The following is a 17,092-nucleotide window of genomic DNA, read 5'->3' on the forward strand; positions in this document are numbered from 1 at the left end:
TTCTCCCTGGCCTGAACTAGCCACCACTGTTGGCTCCCTTGATGTTGAAACGATGCTCTACAGGAGCAATGTGGCGTCATCAGCCCATGACTGCCATCCCATCGGTCATCACTCTTGCGCTGGCCGTTGTTGAAAGATTTCATGTAGATGGCACTATCAGGTTGCCCGTCTCACTGGGTGGCACTCTTAGGTATTAATATAACATTTGTAAACGTGGTCCAGCTGATAGTAATGATACAGTTACTGGAATAGTGGACAAAATGTATTAATTTCAAAGAAGCATCAATTTAAGTGTTTGAGGCTATAACATGAACATCTAGTCTGTCATTTGCCATTACTTCAATTTAGAGAAGCATATGCATGAGTCTATTAAAATGTATAGCCTAAATGGGGACACATTGAGATACCATAATAGCATACTGTAGCCTGGTTACCGATGTTCTTAAAACCATGAATGCAGATGTTTTGGAAATAACCCAGAAAGTGAAGGTCAGAGCCATATGAGGCTCTGGTTAGCAGAGGCGGCCAATATGCTGTTTGAAATATGCTGTCATCTGACTAAATCTAAATATTCTGCTGCATATAGACTAGCCTGCAAATGCATGCCACTTGCCTTATCAATAAAGGCTTGGGACACTTTTCCTCACGACACACGCACGTTCAAAAGTGACAAAGGGGTGCCTCGAGCAACCAATCACACTCTGCCATGTTGGGACAATCTGGCCAATGGCAGAGCTCAGCAAAGAGGAAACGTTGGATGATTCGGTAGTTGTCAAGCCATGGGGACTCTGGGGAGCAATACAAAAAGGGAAGTGGAAAACAATCAACCGATCTGAGCATCCGCGTCAACGTGACGTGCAAACTCCCCCGAAATGTTTGAGGAGAATTCCTCTGCTTTTTGGATGCAGTTCAGCAAAGCGACAGGCCCCTGGGGAAACCGAAATGTTTAAATCTAAATGCCAGTTTCTGCGGCGTGGACATCTTCACAGTGTTCAACTACAACAAAACACATTGTATCCGCTACAGACCCACTCCCGAGAAACAGAAGATAAATTGTTAAAATGTATCAACCCAGCGTACGTGTCCCCAACACATCAGGGAGATAATAATGTGCAGTGGCTGATATGTCAAGTGATTTGCATACCGACTTCCGCTCCATAGTTTTAGTATCTGCATCAGCCGGTATGTAATTGAGACGCCAGGGGAAGCAGACAAAGGAAGACATGAATACCTGACATTAACTTTTAATCTAAGTTAAAAAGTCGGTGAACGTTGTACGCGGTGGAGGAACTGAAGGGCGATAGAGAGAAGCTGTTGATTTCCTTCTTTTTTTTTTTTTTGCAGAGTGGATTTGCTACATTCATATGAGGAGGCGGACCTCTGACTGCGTGCTCAATATGCTGAAAGCAAGCCCGATGTGTGCATACTGTATGTGGGAGTACAGAGACTATTTTGTCTTAATTCAATCATCAGGATCGGGATACATTGCACTTTAAACCGCGGTGGATACACAGTTTATTTTTCTTGGCAGCAAGCTATAGCCTATTTATTTGGTCGTGTTGTTGTTTTTGTTTTTTTTACCAGACAAAAGATTTTATACTATCCATTTGCACTTTTTTTTTCTTTTGAAGTTGACTTTAACAAAGTAGACTACCGGTTTGCCTCAGAGCTAGCTACCTTTTTTTAAATCGTAAAAAAAAAATATATAATCTGATATTGATCCTTATGGAACACATGAGGGGAATCTATTGACGTCTAACGTTACTTCGTGGCATGTCACACAATGGTGTCATTTTCGGATGGAGTTTTGAGGTTCCTAATATCTTCATTTTGAAGTTCTTGAACACTTGAATTAGGCTAGATCATTCTTTCTGTAGACAGGCCTAGAATTCATTATAGATGCCAATAGTGGAGCATTTCTTTGTTACACCAACAGATCCTATAGACTATTTTTGCTGTTATAGACCACACCATATGAGTATATCTAAACACTGCTGTTTTTTAATTTTTTAAGTTGGGTGCATTTTATCTAACAACTGTTGTGTCTGACGTTCCATTCTTGTGACTCGACACATTCGAATATTTCTGCCCAAAACGTAATTCTCTACGTAGTCTTGGCACCCGGCTGAATCGTTGGAGAAAGCTTTCCATTTTGGCATAGCCATCGTTTGATTGATCGTCCCTTCACACCGAGAACAATTAGTGGCTTCCCTCACGATGAGTTACTTCTTCTACCAAGCAGTGATTGTATTGCTACGTGGACTCGTCATCTCTGCGGTACTGGGATTGGAAAGTAGCTACTCAAACGATATGTTGAACCGTGCGTCTGATGCCGCAATTGTAGCCACTACAGGTAAGCGTGCTATTCCAACACACACCGTTGCCTAAAATTCACGCATGTTTACCGCTTCGCTTTCTCAGAGGAATGCCACGCACAGTCCTGCTGGAAAACTGACTGCGCCTGGAGTCGCCAGTCACCTTTTTTAAAATTCTTGTGCATTGCCAAGGAATGCCGGAACGGCAGGAATGCACGATTTCTTCATAGGGAACGACCGACCGACCAACCGATGGAGCGCATCCTTTACTGTAATTTTGCTTGTGTGTAACCTTAAACTTCACACCTCCAGGGTCCGATGATCTTAGAGTATGCGGCCTGAAGCAACTATTTTTGACTGACTAAGATGGGAGTAGGCTACCTAGCCACTGTAGGCTATATGTCCATGTGTTTGTTCACACGGGCTGGCCTGTGTGAGGCACAGTACAGTACAGCTCAATCTCTTATGCATCACCTTAATTCTGAAACAACTGAGCATGGCTGAATTAAAGCATTGGCAATGGTGCTGTCCAGCATATAGTGCTGAGATCAGGTCACCCCTATACAAAACATTAGGAACACTGACCAGGTGAAAGCTATGAACCCTTATTTAACTAGGCAAGTCAGTTAAGAACAAATTCTTATTTTCAATGACAGCCTAGGAACAGTGGGCCAACTGCCTGTTCAGTTGCAGAACGACAGATTTGTACCTTGTCTGCTTGGGGATTTGAATTTGCAACCTTCTGGTTACTAATCCAAACGCCCTAACCACTAGGCTACCCTGCCGCCTTATTGAGGTCACTTGTCAAATCCACTTCAATCAGTGTAAATGAAGGGGAGGAGAAAGGTTAAATATGAATTTAAGCCTTGAGACAATTGAGACATGCACTGTGTATGTGTGCAATTCAGAGGGTGAATGGGCAACACAAAAGATTTAAGTTCCTTTTGAACAGGGTATGGTAGTAGCTGCCAGGTGCACTGTTTTGTGTCAAGAACTGCAACGCTGCTGTTTTAAAAAAAACGCTCAACAGTTTCCCTTGTGTATCAAGAATGGTCCACCACCCAAAGGACATCCAGCCAACTTGGCACAACTGTGGAAAGCATTGGAGTCAACATGGGCCAGCATTAAGGAATGATTTCGACACCTTGTAGAGTCCATGCCCTGAAGAATTGAGGCTGTTCTGAGGGCAAAAGAGGGTGCAACTAAATATTAGGACGGTGTATATTAGATCACCTTCATTATGATCTAACTGGCAAAACTGATCCTAGTTCAGCAATCCTAATACGCTTTGGGAACAGGCTACTGGCACAGGTCTCAGTCAAGGTTACCCATCACCCGAGCTGAGTGTAGTTTGGCGAACCACCACTTCCTCCTCGCGGCTCCAAATTCAACAGCTGTTAATCTAATATCAGGTCAGGATGGTGTTTTACAGTATTGTGTCGCTGTCATCTCTGATTATGTTGGTCTGGTTCATGCCCTCACGGGACAGGAGCCTGTAGGATCAGTGAGGAACAAGCAGCCTGCTGAACAAAAGGCCTTGTTACTGGGGTGGACCCCGTAATCCCCATGCCAGGGTTAATATAACGACTCCTAAACAGTCACTTTCACAGAAATCCTGATATGAGTGGCAAGGCAGTCACTTTCACACACATGCTGATATGAGTGGCAAGTCAGATTAAGTAGTAACGGCTTTATATGAAAGAAGAACATGATTATTGGGTAACCAAGAGCACAGATAAGTGGGGTCGTCATAAGTGAGGTCTGGAATGAGGCAAGCTACAGTAGCTGCATGGCTTTTCACACATTTGGAGCCATGTCAGAATAAAGACATCAAGTGCTCTTCTCCACTGAATGGTATGAAGGCGGTCAAGTGCATATGCTCCCAAATATGTTACGGCCCCTGTGAAATATCTGAGGTTGGTATAAGCAGGGGAATCATCCATAATGGTTGACAACCTACAACACAGAAATCGACCAGTGGAGCTTGTTGACGTTTAAAACTTCTAAACGATTGGTGGGTCCCCTGCGGGATGGTTGAGCTAACGTAGGCTAATGCGATTAGCATGAGGTCGTAAGTAACAAGACAATTTCCCAGGACATAGACATATCTGATGTTGTCAGAAAGCTTAAATTCTTGTTAATCTAACTGCACTGTCCTATTTACAGTAGCTATTACAATGAAAGAATGCCATGCTATAGTTTGAGGAGAGTGCACAGTTTTGAACATGAAAAGTTATGAATAAACAAGTTAGGTGCATTTAGGCAGTCTTGATAACATTTTGAACAGAAATACAGTGTTTCATTGGACTTTGCACATACACTGATGCCATCTAGTGGCCAAAATCTAAATTGCACCTGGGCTGGAATAATACATTATGGCCTTTCTCTTGCATTTCAAAGATTATGGTACAAAAAAAAAACGTGTGTGTTATATTCTCCTACATTCCTTTCACATTTCCACAAACTTCAAAGTGTTTCCTTTCAGTGGTACAAAGAATATGTGTATCCTTGCTTCAGGGCCTAAGCTACAGGCAGTTAGATTTGGGTATATCATTTTAGGTGAAAATTTGAGAAAAAAAGGGGCCGATCCTTAAGAGATTTTAAGATAATGGAGGATGATTATTTGTTATGAGCATGGCCTTATTTCTATTACAGCATATTGGATGACTGTCATTCATTTTCCATTCACCCAGCTCAATGTAACATTGATAGGTTTAAGCTAATCCATGAGACTCTAGTTTTCCCTATACCCATCATGAGGTTGCTACAACCTAGTCTAGGAATGACATTTTACACTGTAGGTGCACAGGTTGAGAGAGAAATTAAGAGTTATCAAGGTGACAGACAGTGAAACATTCAATACCGTTTTGCACACTCTTCACTTTCATAGAAGTCACATATAAACATTTTGTTTGTTGTATAATTCCTTCTCTCATCTATGCGCTCTCCTCCTCTCACCTTTTCCCTTCGTTTGTGGACTTCAGTGCACAACACATCTGCTGTCTGTGACTAGGCAAAATAACTTTTCCTTGCCAAACCATATCAAAACCGCTAAATGCAGCACACAGCCTACATCGTTGTCACCATATTAGCTAACATCATAGTCAACATAGCTACTAGAACTAATGCATTAGTAAACCCTCTACAGTTTAGCAGTTACACTGGCGGGCCTTGGTGGCAATACATTAATAACACCAAACCCTTACTTTGACTTGGAAGAGTTTCAGTGTTGGATAGCCATAGCCAGCTAGCTAACATAGCATCTCTCTCTGTTTGAGCCAAGTGTTTCAGTAGGCTAATCTAGCTGCATTCACTAGCAAAGTGAGAAAAAAATAAATAAAACTAGCTCTCTCTCTTGCTTCTCCATTTTTAAAGAAATGAATTTGTTCAACATTTTTCAACTATTGTCTTTCTCTCTCTTTGAGACAACTACTGACCACATTTTATGCACTGCAGTGCTAGCTAGCTGTAGCTTTCAGTACTAGATTCATTCTCTGATCCAATGATTGGGTGGACAACGTGTCACTTCATGCTGCAAGAGCTGATACTGTGGGTTGGAAGATGTCCTCCGGAAGTCGTCATCATTACTGTGTAAGTCTATGGAGGGCGAGGTAGAACCATGAGTCTCATAGGTTCTGTTATGAAGTCCGTGTACCCATAGGAGAAAGGAAATGAGCTGTCCTCCGGCTATACCATGGTGCTACTCTACTGAGTGCTGTTGAGGCTACTGTAGACCTTTATTGCAAAGCAGTGTGTTTTGGTGACGTGAATATATTTGGTATAGTTTTATCTAAAAAGGATAACTGTAAAAAAAATATATATATATTTACTATTTATATTTTTCTGACATTCACTGAGGAGTATTGTCCTCCCCTTCCTCTGATGAGCCTCCACTGAAATGGACCCAGTTAAATGAATTATGGTTATCAGTTCAACAGTTGTCATTGGAAGCCTGCTTCTTCTCAGGAGTCAGCCACCCTCATCCAGAGCAAATAGTTAAGGCCTCCATAGACATTACTTTAGGTGAATGCCATTAGATCCTGTTAGTTGATAAGGATCAGTGATGACATGTGAGATGAAAGAGGCTCGTTTCTGCAGAACGTACACTTGTCGCAGTTGAAATATTACTGGATAAGAATGGTCAAAACATTAAACTAGGCCATGAAATGCATGTTAAATCTGTTAGTTTTTTTCCCGCACATGCAAGATAAGCCTTGAAACCCAGTCAGATGTATTGAAAACTTTCAATCTCTTTGACATCTGAAGCTATTTGTGAAAGCAATAAAAACTTCATTTAGACAGCGCTTATACATTTACAGCATGCCTGTCCATTTTAAAATGACAAAACCGGGGCCTTAAAAATAAAGTGAGATGTCAATTGACCAATAACGTGAAAGCATCCCTGACTTTTCCACAACATCAACTGTGGAGCCTGATGACTGATCGCATGGGAGTTGGAACTCTGTTGGGGTTTCCTCCCAGTGGACCTTGTACCTTTGTAGGGCTAGTGTGTGTGTGAGTGTGTAAAAGGGAGCTGGTTTGTAGCTTTGAGATAATAGCCTCAGTGAAAGTGATGGAATATTCAATTTTTCTATCTGGCCCATTTGAGAAGATCACCTGGCCTTTTGCACTGCGGTCCTCTGAAAAATTGTGTATGTGTGTGTGTGTGTGTGTGACTGGTTGTATTTATGTCAAGTTATTTTGTGTGAGTACGCATAACTGGGGTACTGTATTTGTACTGTGTGTTTGTTAGTCATTGTGAGTGTATGTGTACATGAGTGAAAATGTGGTTGTGTGTACATCTTCAGTAGTGTGTGTGTGTGTGTGTCTGTAAGTATGTACACGTTTACTTAGGTATGGACTTTCCCTTAAGGCATTGGCATGTGTGTGGGCCACTTTATAACAGCATGCCCTTGGCCTGAAATGGCCTCTGGCTGTAAACAAAAAAAAAAAAGGAATTTCCTGTGGTCCAGCAGATGGGTATCGTGTCCCTGCTGTAAGGGAAAGGTTGCTGTTTCGAGCCGCCCCCTTCTGGGTTGTTAGGGGTCATATGGTGAGGGTGCAGGGTTTACGATTTGGCGCCTAAACCTTCTGCAGACCTTACCCAAGGTTGTGTGACTGGTTTGATGTAGCCTCTTTTCAGAGGAAAGGGGGAAGTGGAGAGAGGATTTCGAGGGGAACTGGTCACATAGGGCCTACATACAGTTGAAGTGGGATGTTTACATACATCGTTTTTCACAATTCCTGACATTTAATCCTAGTAAAAATTCCCTGTCTTAGGTCAGTTAGGATCACCACTTTATTTTAAGAATGTGAAATGTCACAATAATAGTAGAGAATGATTTATTTCAGCTTTTATTTATTTCATCACATTCCCAGTGGGTCAGAAGTTTACATACAGTCAATTAGTATTTGGTAGCATTGTCTTTAAATTGTTTAACTTGGGTCAAATGTTTCGGGTAGCCTTCCACAAGCTTCCCACGGTAAGTTGGGTGAATTTTGTCCCATTCCTCCTGACAGAGCTGGTGTAACTGAGTCAGGTTTGTAGGCCTCCTAGCTCGCACACGCTTTTTCAGTTCTGCCCGCACATTTTCTATGGGATTGAGGTCAGAAGTATGCTTGGCTTCATTGTCCATTTGGAAGACCCATTTGCGACCAAACTTTAACTGACTGACTGATGTCTTCAGATGTTGCTTCAATATATCCACCAAATGTAGCTTCCTCATGATGCCATCTATTTTGTGAAGTACACCAGTCCCTCCGGCAGCAAAGCACCCCCACAACATGATGCTTCCACCCCTGTGCTTCACGGTTGGGATGGTGTTCTTCAGCTTGCAAGCCTCCCCCTTTTTCCTCCAAACATAACGTTGGTCATTATGGCCAAACAGTTGTATTTTTGTTTCATCAGACCAGATGAAATTTCTCCAAAAAGTACTCTCTTGGTCCCCATGTGTAGTTGCAAACCGTAGTCTGGCTTTTTTTATGGCGGTTTTGGAGCAGTGGCTTCTTCATTGCTGTGCGGCCTTTCAGGTTATGTCGATGTGGAAATAGATCATTTATACCTGTTTCCTCCCAGCATCTTCACAAGGTCATTTGCTGTTGTTCTGGGATTGATTTGCACTTTTCGCCCCAAAGTATGTTCATCTCTAGGAGACAGAACGTGTCTCCTTCCTGAGCGGTATGACGGCTGCATTGTCCCATGGTGCTTATACTTGCGTTCTATTGTTTGTACAGATGAACATGGTACCTTCAGGCATTTGGAAATTGCTCCCAAAGATGGACCAGACCTGTGGAGGTCTACAATTTCTTTTCTGGGGTCTTGGCTGATTTCTTTTGATTTTCCCATGATGTCAAGCAAATAGGCACTGAGTGTCATGCCCAAAGTAGATGTCCTGACCGACTTGCCAGAAGTATAGTTTGTTAACAAGACATGTGTGGAGTGGTTGAAACACTTAGGTTGGAGTCATTAAAACTAGTTTATGTCAACTTCAGAATTCAACTGTAACTGTATCCTCAAAGTCATGTTTGGCCCAGTCACCTTGGTTGCATTAGTAGGGATCATTACCTCTGACCTCACAGACATGGGCCTTCATCACTGTGTCAATGGCGGAAACAAATGATGTTTCGCAGTTCAAGGAAACTAAGATGAGAATTGAAGAATGGTATGTTTTTTGGTTGACCAGAGTGGTTATGGTTGTTTGTGGTTAGTGATTTAAAAAAGCCTTTCTGGGATGAGAAGTGCTTCATTTCGGACAGTTGGTGGATTGCTCACATCTGCTGAACTTCTATAACTGAACTATTTATTATGCAGTACATTCGGAAAGTATTCAGACCCCTTCACTATTTCCACATTTTGTTACGTTACAGCCTTATTCTAAAATGGATTGTGTTCTTGGGGACCTTCAATGCTGCAGAAATGTTTTGGTAATCTTCCCTATATCTGCTCCTCTACACAATCCTGTCTCGGAGTTCTACAGACAATTCTTTGTACCTTTTTTTTTTTTTTTTTCTGACCTGCACTGTTAACTGTGGGACCTTATATAGAGAGGTGTGTGGCTTTCCAAATCATGTCCAATCAATTGAATTTACCACAGGTGGACTCCATCAAGTTGAGGAAACCTCTCAAAGATGATCAATGGAAACGGGATGCCCATGAGCTCAATTTCAAGCCTCATAGCAAAGGGTCTGTGTACTTATGTAAATGTGATATTTCAGTATTTATTTTTTATGTTATACATTTGCAAAATATTCTAAAAAACCATTTTTGCTTTGTCATTATGGGGTATTGTGTGTAGATTGATGAGAATACTTTTTTTTTCAAATGAGGCTGTAACCAAACTCAATTTCTAAAAAGGGAAGCGGTCTGAATACTTTTCGAATGCATTGTATGTGAAAGCTTGAATCTCAGTACAAGTCTGCAAATGTTTGACATTTATGCTGGTGAAACTATGGGACTTACCAAAGATGCAGAACAACCTATCAATGTTTGTCCTTTTTAAAACCTGCTAATGAACAGAGTACAATACATCCCCTCATGTTTGGGGAGAGGGAAGGGGGGTGTAAGTGAGTTTCTCTGGTTGGTTGATGGCTGGGGCTTGCTTGAGTGACAATGTGTACGTGGACTTCCTTACTTTTAAATGCCAGTGTGTATTTAGCTTGTTTAGCGTTTCAACAAACAAAGCCCTTCCTTCTGTCTCCCAGAAAGGAACACAGAGTTCTGAAATGATGCGTTGGGAATATGACAGTCCTCAAGAGAGAGAGAAACTGTACCATCATCATCTTCTTTTACATAAGCTTTCATTGGACTCTTTGAAACCCTTGTCTTTACTGGAGCAGGTTTTGTGAGTGGGTTCCTCAAAGATGGAAATTTGCAACATTTTGAAGAGGCTGAAATATTTTCAAGGCTATTTTTAGTGTTTGTCCCTCAAAATTGTTAGTAAAAGCCCACTAAAAGCCTGTGAGTTTGGAGAAAACCCACTTAGTGCACGGTGGCCACCTCAGCATTGATATGGTTATCTTTCTGAACAGAGTGGCCGCATTAATAAGGTGATTTGTTTGAAAAGGAAGGTAAACATTTGCCTATCCCCTAGGGCTTGTTGACTCTCACTCTGAAGTGCGCCAAAAAGGAGTTGGGACTCAGCATTTGCATTTTCAGGATGCTCATTTTCTTTGACGTTTCTTCAGCTTCCCTTTTTCCTTTTCTACCAAAATAGAGACACTACACTATCTGCTGCAGCAACGACTGGGCTACAGAGTGAGTTCCCAGGTTCAGTTTAGGGTTCCAAGTGACGGCATGACGGTGCGAACATGGACTGCCTCACAATTCCGTGGCTTTCTGTGTATTTAGCTCCTTTTTAGTGTTAAAATAAACAAACCCAATCCGTCTCTAAAGAGAGGAATATGCTATTTTTTTTAAAAGTGACCCATCCGGGAAGAAACTAACACTTGAAACTGAATTAAAACATTCTGTTCCACCACACAATGGTATCAAATCGAACTCTGCTTCAGTCTACTGCCATCAACGCCATACCTTTTGAGACGTTAACTCAGAGACACCCTCTCAAACTAGTGTCTAGGAACAACCCCTTGTCTCAATTTCCATACTGAACTTAATTATTGAAAGTCACTCAGGATTAGGGCATCTGCTAAATGACAAAATGACATATACTGTAAGTTACCCTCTCCCTGACTCGAGAGTCCGTTCATTGAGACGGCCTGGAGTTTCACGTCCCTCCATCAGACTGTCTGCTCTGCTTACCATAGACAGCTGCTTCCGATCTTGATCAGGGGCTGCGTGGTTGTGAGCTACCCCTATTAGGGCCAGAGTCCAGGCCCGAATGGGAACCAGGGTGTATTTATAAAGACCACAGTCGTTTTTTTTCCAACGAGAGAGCCGCCTGGCGTTTTCCATTCCGTGGTCCCGTTAATAAGCGTGTCGGAACCCAGTGATGTCGGTCGGAATACGGGTCGGGGCGCATGGCTGACCCGATGGTGACACGGACACAGGCTCCGAGTGTTCCTCATAGCTGGGCTCTGGCGTCACGGCGCCGACTCGGCTTTCAACCGTGCTCGCTGGCTGGAGAGATAATTGGACTTTAATGGCTTACTTTGGCCCCGTCTGTATCTAATCACTCAACACGCTGCCATCAGGACAGCTTTAGATGAGACATAAGTATGTGCATAAACATTTAATTAACATGTACTTAAACATGTAAATACTAACCATTGATTATATTCATATGACCTGATTTAAGGATGTTGACTTTCAGATAAAGTATGTAATTGATCACTGCAATGAATAACAGTGAACCCATGAATAGAGGACATCCTCTATACTTCAAGCCAGCACCCATAATAGAAGTCTGTGTTCATCTCTCACTTCCCAGCAGTCACCCAGTGTAAGTCAGCACCCATAATAGAAGTCACATGTAAATTCACGGTGATCATCTCTCACGTCCCAACAGTCACCTGGCTCTGTGTGTCTTGGTTTCCTTGACCATGAAGTCTCTATCGGCAAGTTTACTCAAAAAAAAAGAAAAAAGAAATATCTTTTACATAAGTATTCAAACCCTTTGCTATGAGACTCGAAATTGAGCTCTGGTGCATCCGGTTTCCAGTGATCATCCTTGAGAGGTTTCTACAACTTGGAGTCCAATTCAATTGTTTGGACATGATTTGGAAGGTCACACACCTGTCTATATAAGGTCCCATAGTTGACAGTGCATTTCAGAGCAAAAACCAAGCCATGAGGTTGAAGAGCGCCGAGACAGGATTGTGTCAAGGCACAGATCTGGGGAAGGGTACCAAACATGTCTGCATCATTGAAGGTCCCCAAGAACACATTCTTAAATGGAAGAAGTTTGGAACTACCAAGATTCTTCCAAGAGCTAGCTGCCCGGCCAAACTGCGAAATCGGGGACAAGGGCCTTGGTCAGGGAGGTGACCAAGAACCCGATGGTCACTCTGACAGAGCTCCAGAGTTCCTCTGTGGACCTTCCAGAAGAACAACCATCTCTGCAGCACTCCACCAATCAGGCTCTAGGGTCAAGCATGGTGGTGGCAGCATCATGTTGTGAGGATGTTTTTCAGTGACAGGGACTGGGAGACTAGTCAGGATTGAGGGAAAGATTAAGAGAGCAAAGTACAGAGATATCCTTAACGAAAACCTGCTCTAGAGCGCACAGGATGTCTTACTGGGGTGAAGGTTCACCTTCCAACTGGACAACAACCCTGAGAATACCACCAAGACAACGCAGGAGTGGCTTCGGGACAAGTCTCTGAATATCCTTGAGTGGTCCAGCCCGAGCTCGGACTTGAATCTGATTTGAATATCTCTGGAGAGATGCTCCCCATCCAACCTGACAGAGCGTGAGAGCATTTGCAGAGAAGAATGGGAGAAACTCCCCAAATACAGGTGTGCCAAGCTTGTAGCGTCATACCCAAGAAGATTGGAGACTGTAATCACTGCCAAAAGGTGTATCAACAAAGACCTACGTTTTTGCTTTGTCATTATGGGGTATTTGTGTGTAGATTGAGAAACAAATATGTAATCAATTTTAGAATAAGGTTGTAACATAACAAAATGTAGAAAAAGTCAAGGGGTCTAAATAGTTTCCGAATGCACTGTAGGTCACCAGCTGTGCTCTACTGTACTTAACCTCCTGCTGTGAGTGGCCTATACGCACCAGTCAAAGCAGAGGAAACTGCCCTCAGCTGGCCGGCAGACAGGTCGACCCACAGGGCTTTTGCTGTTCCTTTCCGGCACTCCACAAGGTGTTGATCCCTGAGCTGGTGTCTGCTCAACTCCTGTCTGTCTGTCGGTCTTTCTTTCTGCCTTTTGTGATGCGGGTACGCTCCCTGAAGGACACACACTATTGACAAACATGTAAACACACTAACACACACACACATTCCTTATACTTCTTATACACACACTCGCTGGCATTTTGACATTTTTTTTAAAGATGGTGTGGCACAGGTCATGCATATGTTAAGACATATCTTTGAAAATATATATATATCATTGTTAATCAACCCTACAAGCAATACAATACTCTATTATTATGGTGGGAGATTATAATGCGGTTTTAAATACCTCTATGGACCGTAAAGGAAATCACACTACAAAACTATCACCCTCATGCACTTAAGGAAATCACAAATGTCATGGATATATTAGAACTAGTGGATATATTCAGGCTTAAATATCCTGACCTAGTGAGATATACATGGCGGAGGCTCAATCAAGCTAGTCGTCTTGTTTAATTTCTTATGTCATTCTCTCTGGCACCAAAAATGTAAAATGTGTTGATAGGGGACAGAAGGCTGTCAGATCATCACATAATTTGCATATATATTACTCTTACAGAATTGACATGTTGCTGAGGATATTGGAAATGTAATCAAACCTATTGGATGATAACTTGTTTTTAACTAGGACAGAATCATTTCTAACTGACTTTTTCTGACATAACAGAGTTGAAGTCGGAAGTTTACATACACCTTAGCCAAATACATTTAAGCTCAGTTTTTCACAATTCCTGACATTTAATCCTAGTAAAAATGTCTTAGGCCAGTTAGGATCACCACTTTATTTTAAGAATGTGAAATGTCAGAATAATAGTGGAGAGAATGATTTATTTCAGCTTTTATTTCTTTCATCACATTACCAGTGGGTCAGACGTTTACATACACTCAATTAGTATTTGGTAGCATTGCCTTTAAATTGTTTAACTTGGGTCAAACGTTTCAGGTAGCCCATTCCTCCTGACAGAACTGGTGTAACTGAGTCGGGTTCGTAGGCCTCCTTGCTCGCACACGCTTTTTCAGTTCTGCCCACACATTTTCTATGGGATTGAGGTCAGGGCTTTGTGATGGCCACTCCAATACCATGACTTTGCTGTCCTTAAGCCATTTTGCCACAACTTTGGAAGTATGCTTGGCTTCATTGTCCATTTAGAAGACCCATTTGCGACCAAACTTTAACTGACTGATGTCTTGATGTTGCTTCAATATATCCACATCATTTTCCTGCCTCATGATGCCATCTATTTTGTGAAGTGCACCAGTTCCTCCTGCAGCAAAGCACCCCCACAACATGATGCTGCCACCCCTGTGCTTCATGGTTGGGATGGTGTTCTTCGGCTTGCAAGCCTCCCTCTTTTTCCTCCAAACATAACGATGGTCATCATGGCCAAACAGTTCTATTTTTGTTTCATCAGACCAGAGGACATTTCTCCAAAAAGTACGATCTTGGTCCCCATGTGCAGTTGCAAACCATATTCTGTGGATAACCATATTATACCTTTGTACCTATTTCCTCCAGCATCTTCACAAGGTCCTTTGCTGTTGTGGGATTGATATGCGCTTTTCGCACCAAAGTACGTTAATCTCTAGGAGACAGAACTCGTCTCCTTCCTGAGCAGTATGACGGCTGCGTGGTCCCATGGTGTTTATACTTGCGTACTATTGTTTGTACAGATGAATGTGGTACCTTCAGGCATTTGGAAATTGCTCCAAAGGATGAATCAGACTTGTGGAGGTCTACAATTTGTTTTCTGAGGTCTTGGCTGATTTCTTTAGATTTCCCCATGATGTCAAGCAAAAAGGCGCTGAGTTTGAAGGTAGGCCTTGAAATACATCCACAGGTACACCTCCAATTGACTCAAATGATGTCAATTAGCCTATCAGAAGCTTCTAAAGCCATATTTTTCTGGAATTTTCCAAGCTGTTTAAAAGGCACAGTCAACTTAGTGTATGTAAACTTCTAACCCACTGGAAATGTGTTTTAGTGAATAAATGAAATAATCTGTCTGTAAACAATTGTTGGAAAAGTTACTTGTGTCATGCACAAAGTAGATGTCCTAACCGACTTGCCAAACTTTAGTTTGTTAAGAAGAAATTTGTGAAGTGGTTGAAAAACAAGGTTTAATGACTCCGACCTAAGTGTATGTAAACTTCCGACTTCAACTGTAGGTACAGCAGATGCCCTTATTGTATGGGACACTTTTTAAATGTGTCTTTTGAGACCATGCAATTCAGTACTCATCTTTAAAGCAAAGCAATTTAGGTCAAAAGAGTCCATATTAACAAAGGAAATTGAAGGACTAACAGTACAGATAGCTCTAAAAACGGTACCATGGAGGCTCAGAATAAGTTAGAGGAAAAACAAAGTGAATTGGAGGAACTTATACAAGAAATATCAAGTGTAATGTATTTTGTTTTTAAATAAAAGGAACTGGATGGAATATGGGGAACAATGCATCAAATTATTTTTTCATCTTCAACATATAAATGCTACCATGAAGAATTTCCTGAATCTTGTTACGAATGACGGAGTAACCCACGATTCACCAAATGATATTTTGGAAAAGGTAGTAAAGGACTTTGAGCATATGTTTTCATTTGTCTCCATCTCCACTAATTGTATGGATTTTTTGTTGTTGTCTAGTAATAATGTGAAATGAACAGCTCTACAGAATGATTTATGTGAAAGCCAATTTACAGAGGAGGAACTTCTTGATGCAATTAAAGCCTTTAACTCTGGGAAAACTCCAGGGCTTGATGGCATGTGGTATACCAAACTTTTTTTGATATACTCAGAGGACCGTTATTAGCATGTTTTAACCACTCCTATATAAATGGTAGATTATCAGACATTCAACAAGAAGTTCTGATTTCATTATTACTGAAACATGAGCCAAGTGGTAAATTTAAAGATCCAGTCGGTTTAAAAAATTGAGGCCCCTTACAAAATGCTTTAGTGCATAGAATTTAAAAGGCATTGTCGGATATTATTAATCAGACAGTTTTTTTTTTTTACATGGACGATACGTTGGAGATAATATAAGACAAGTACTGGAAATAATAGAATACTATGAAATATCGGGGACACCAGGCCTGGTTTTCATAGCTGATTTTGAAAAGGCCGTTGATAAAGTATGACTGGAGTTTATATATAAATGCCTGGAATTTTTCAATTTTGGAGAATTTTGGTTCAAGTTATGTATAGTAACCCTATGTGTAAAATAGTACAGAAAGTTTTAAACTGTCAAGAGGAGTAAAACAAGTTTCTCCACTATCGGCACATCTATTTATTCAAAATGTTAGCTGTTAAAATCAGATCTGACAAATACAATTAAGTGGTTAGAAATTCAGGGCTTAAAAGCAAAGGTGTCATTGTATGCTGATAATTCATGTTTTCTTTTAAATCCACAATTTGGATCCCTCCACAGCCTCGTAGAGGATCTAGATAGCTTACTAAAAAACTAAACCTGTAAAAAAATGAAATTAAATAACACATATGGAATCATAAAGTGTTAAACAAATCAAAATATATTTTAGATATTTCAAACTAGCCACCTTTTGCCTTCATGGCAGTTTTGGACACTTTTGGCATTCTCTCAACCAGCTTCATGAAGTAGTCACCTGGAATGGATTCCAATTAACAGGTGTGCCTTGTTAAAAGTTAATTTGTGGAATTTCTTTCCTTCTTAATGCATTTGATAAGTTTTGTGACACGGTAGGGTAGGTGTGGAATACAGAAGTTAGCCCTATTTGGTAAAAGACCAAGTCCATATTATGGCAAGAACAGCTTAATTAAGCAAAGAGAAATGACAGTCCATCTTTACTTTAAGAAATGAAGGTCAGTCAATCCAGAGAAAGTCAAGAACTTTGAAAGTTCAGTCGCAAAACCCATCAAGTGCTATGATAAAACTGGCTCTCATGAGGACCGCCACAGGAAAGGAAGACCCAGAGTTACCTCTGCTGCAGAGGAC

General features: G+C 41.4%; 1 protein-coding gene across 2 annotated transcripts in view; it reads left to right on the top strand.

Annotated features, from left to right (window-relative positions):
- The first annotated feature begins 920 nt into the window (after positions 1-920).
- Positions 921-17,092, top strand: part of LOC112260106 (stromal interaction molecule 2-like) — an 84,007-nt gene continuing 67,835 nt past the window's right edge. The window contains exon 1 of one of the 2 annotated variants that reach the window (XM_042328504.1): positions 921-2,353. In XM_042328504.1, the coding sequence (XP_042184438.1) occupies positions 2,218-2,353 (136 nt within the window). In that variant the 5' untranslated portion in view covers positions 921-2,217. The remainder of the gene's footprint in view (positions 2,354-17,092) is intronic. The other variant, XM_042328505.1, reaches the window with a different exon arrangement.

This window comes from Oncorhynchus tshawytscha, linkage group LG10 (genome assembly GCF_018296145.1).
Source record: "Oncorhynchus tshawytscha isolate Ot180627B linkage group LG10, Otsh_v2.0, whole genome shotgun sequence".
NCBI lineage: Eukaryota > Metazoa > Chordata > Actinopteri > Salmoniformes > Salmonidae > Oncorhynchus > Oncorhynchus tshawytscha.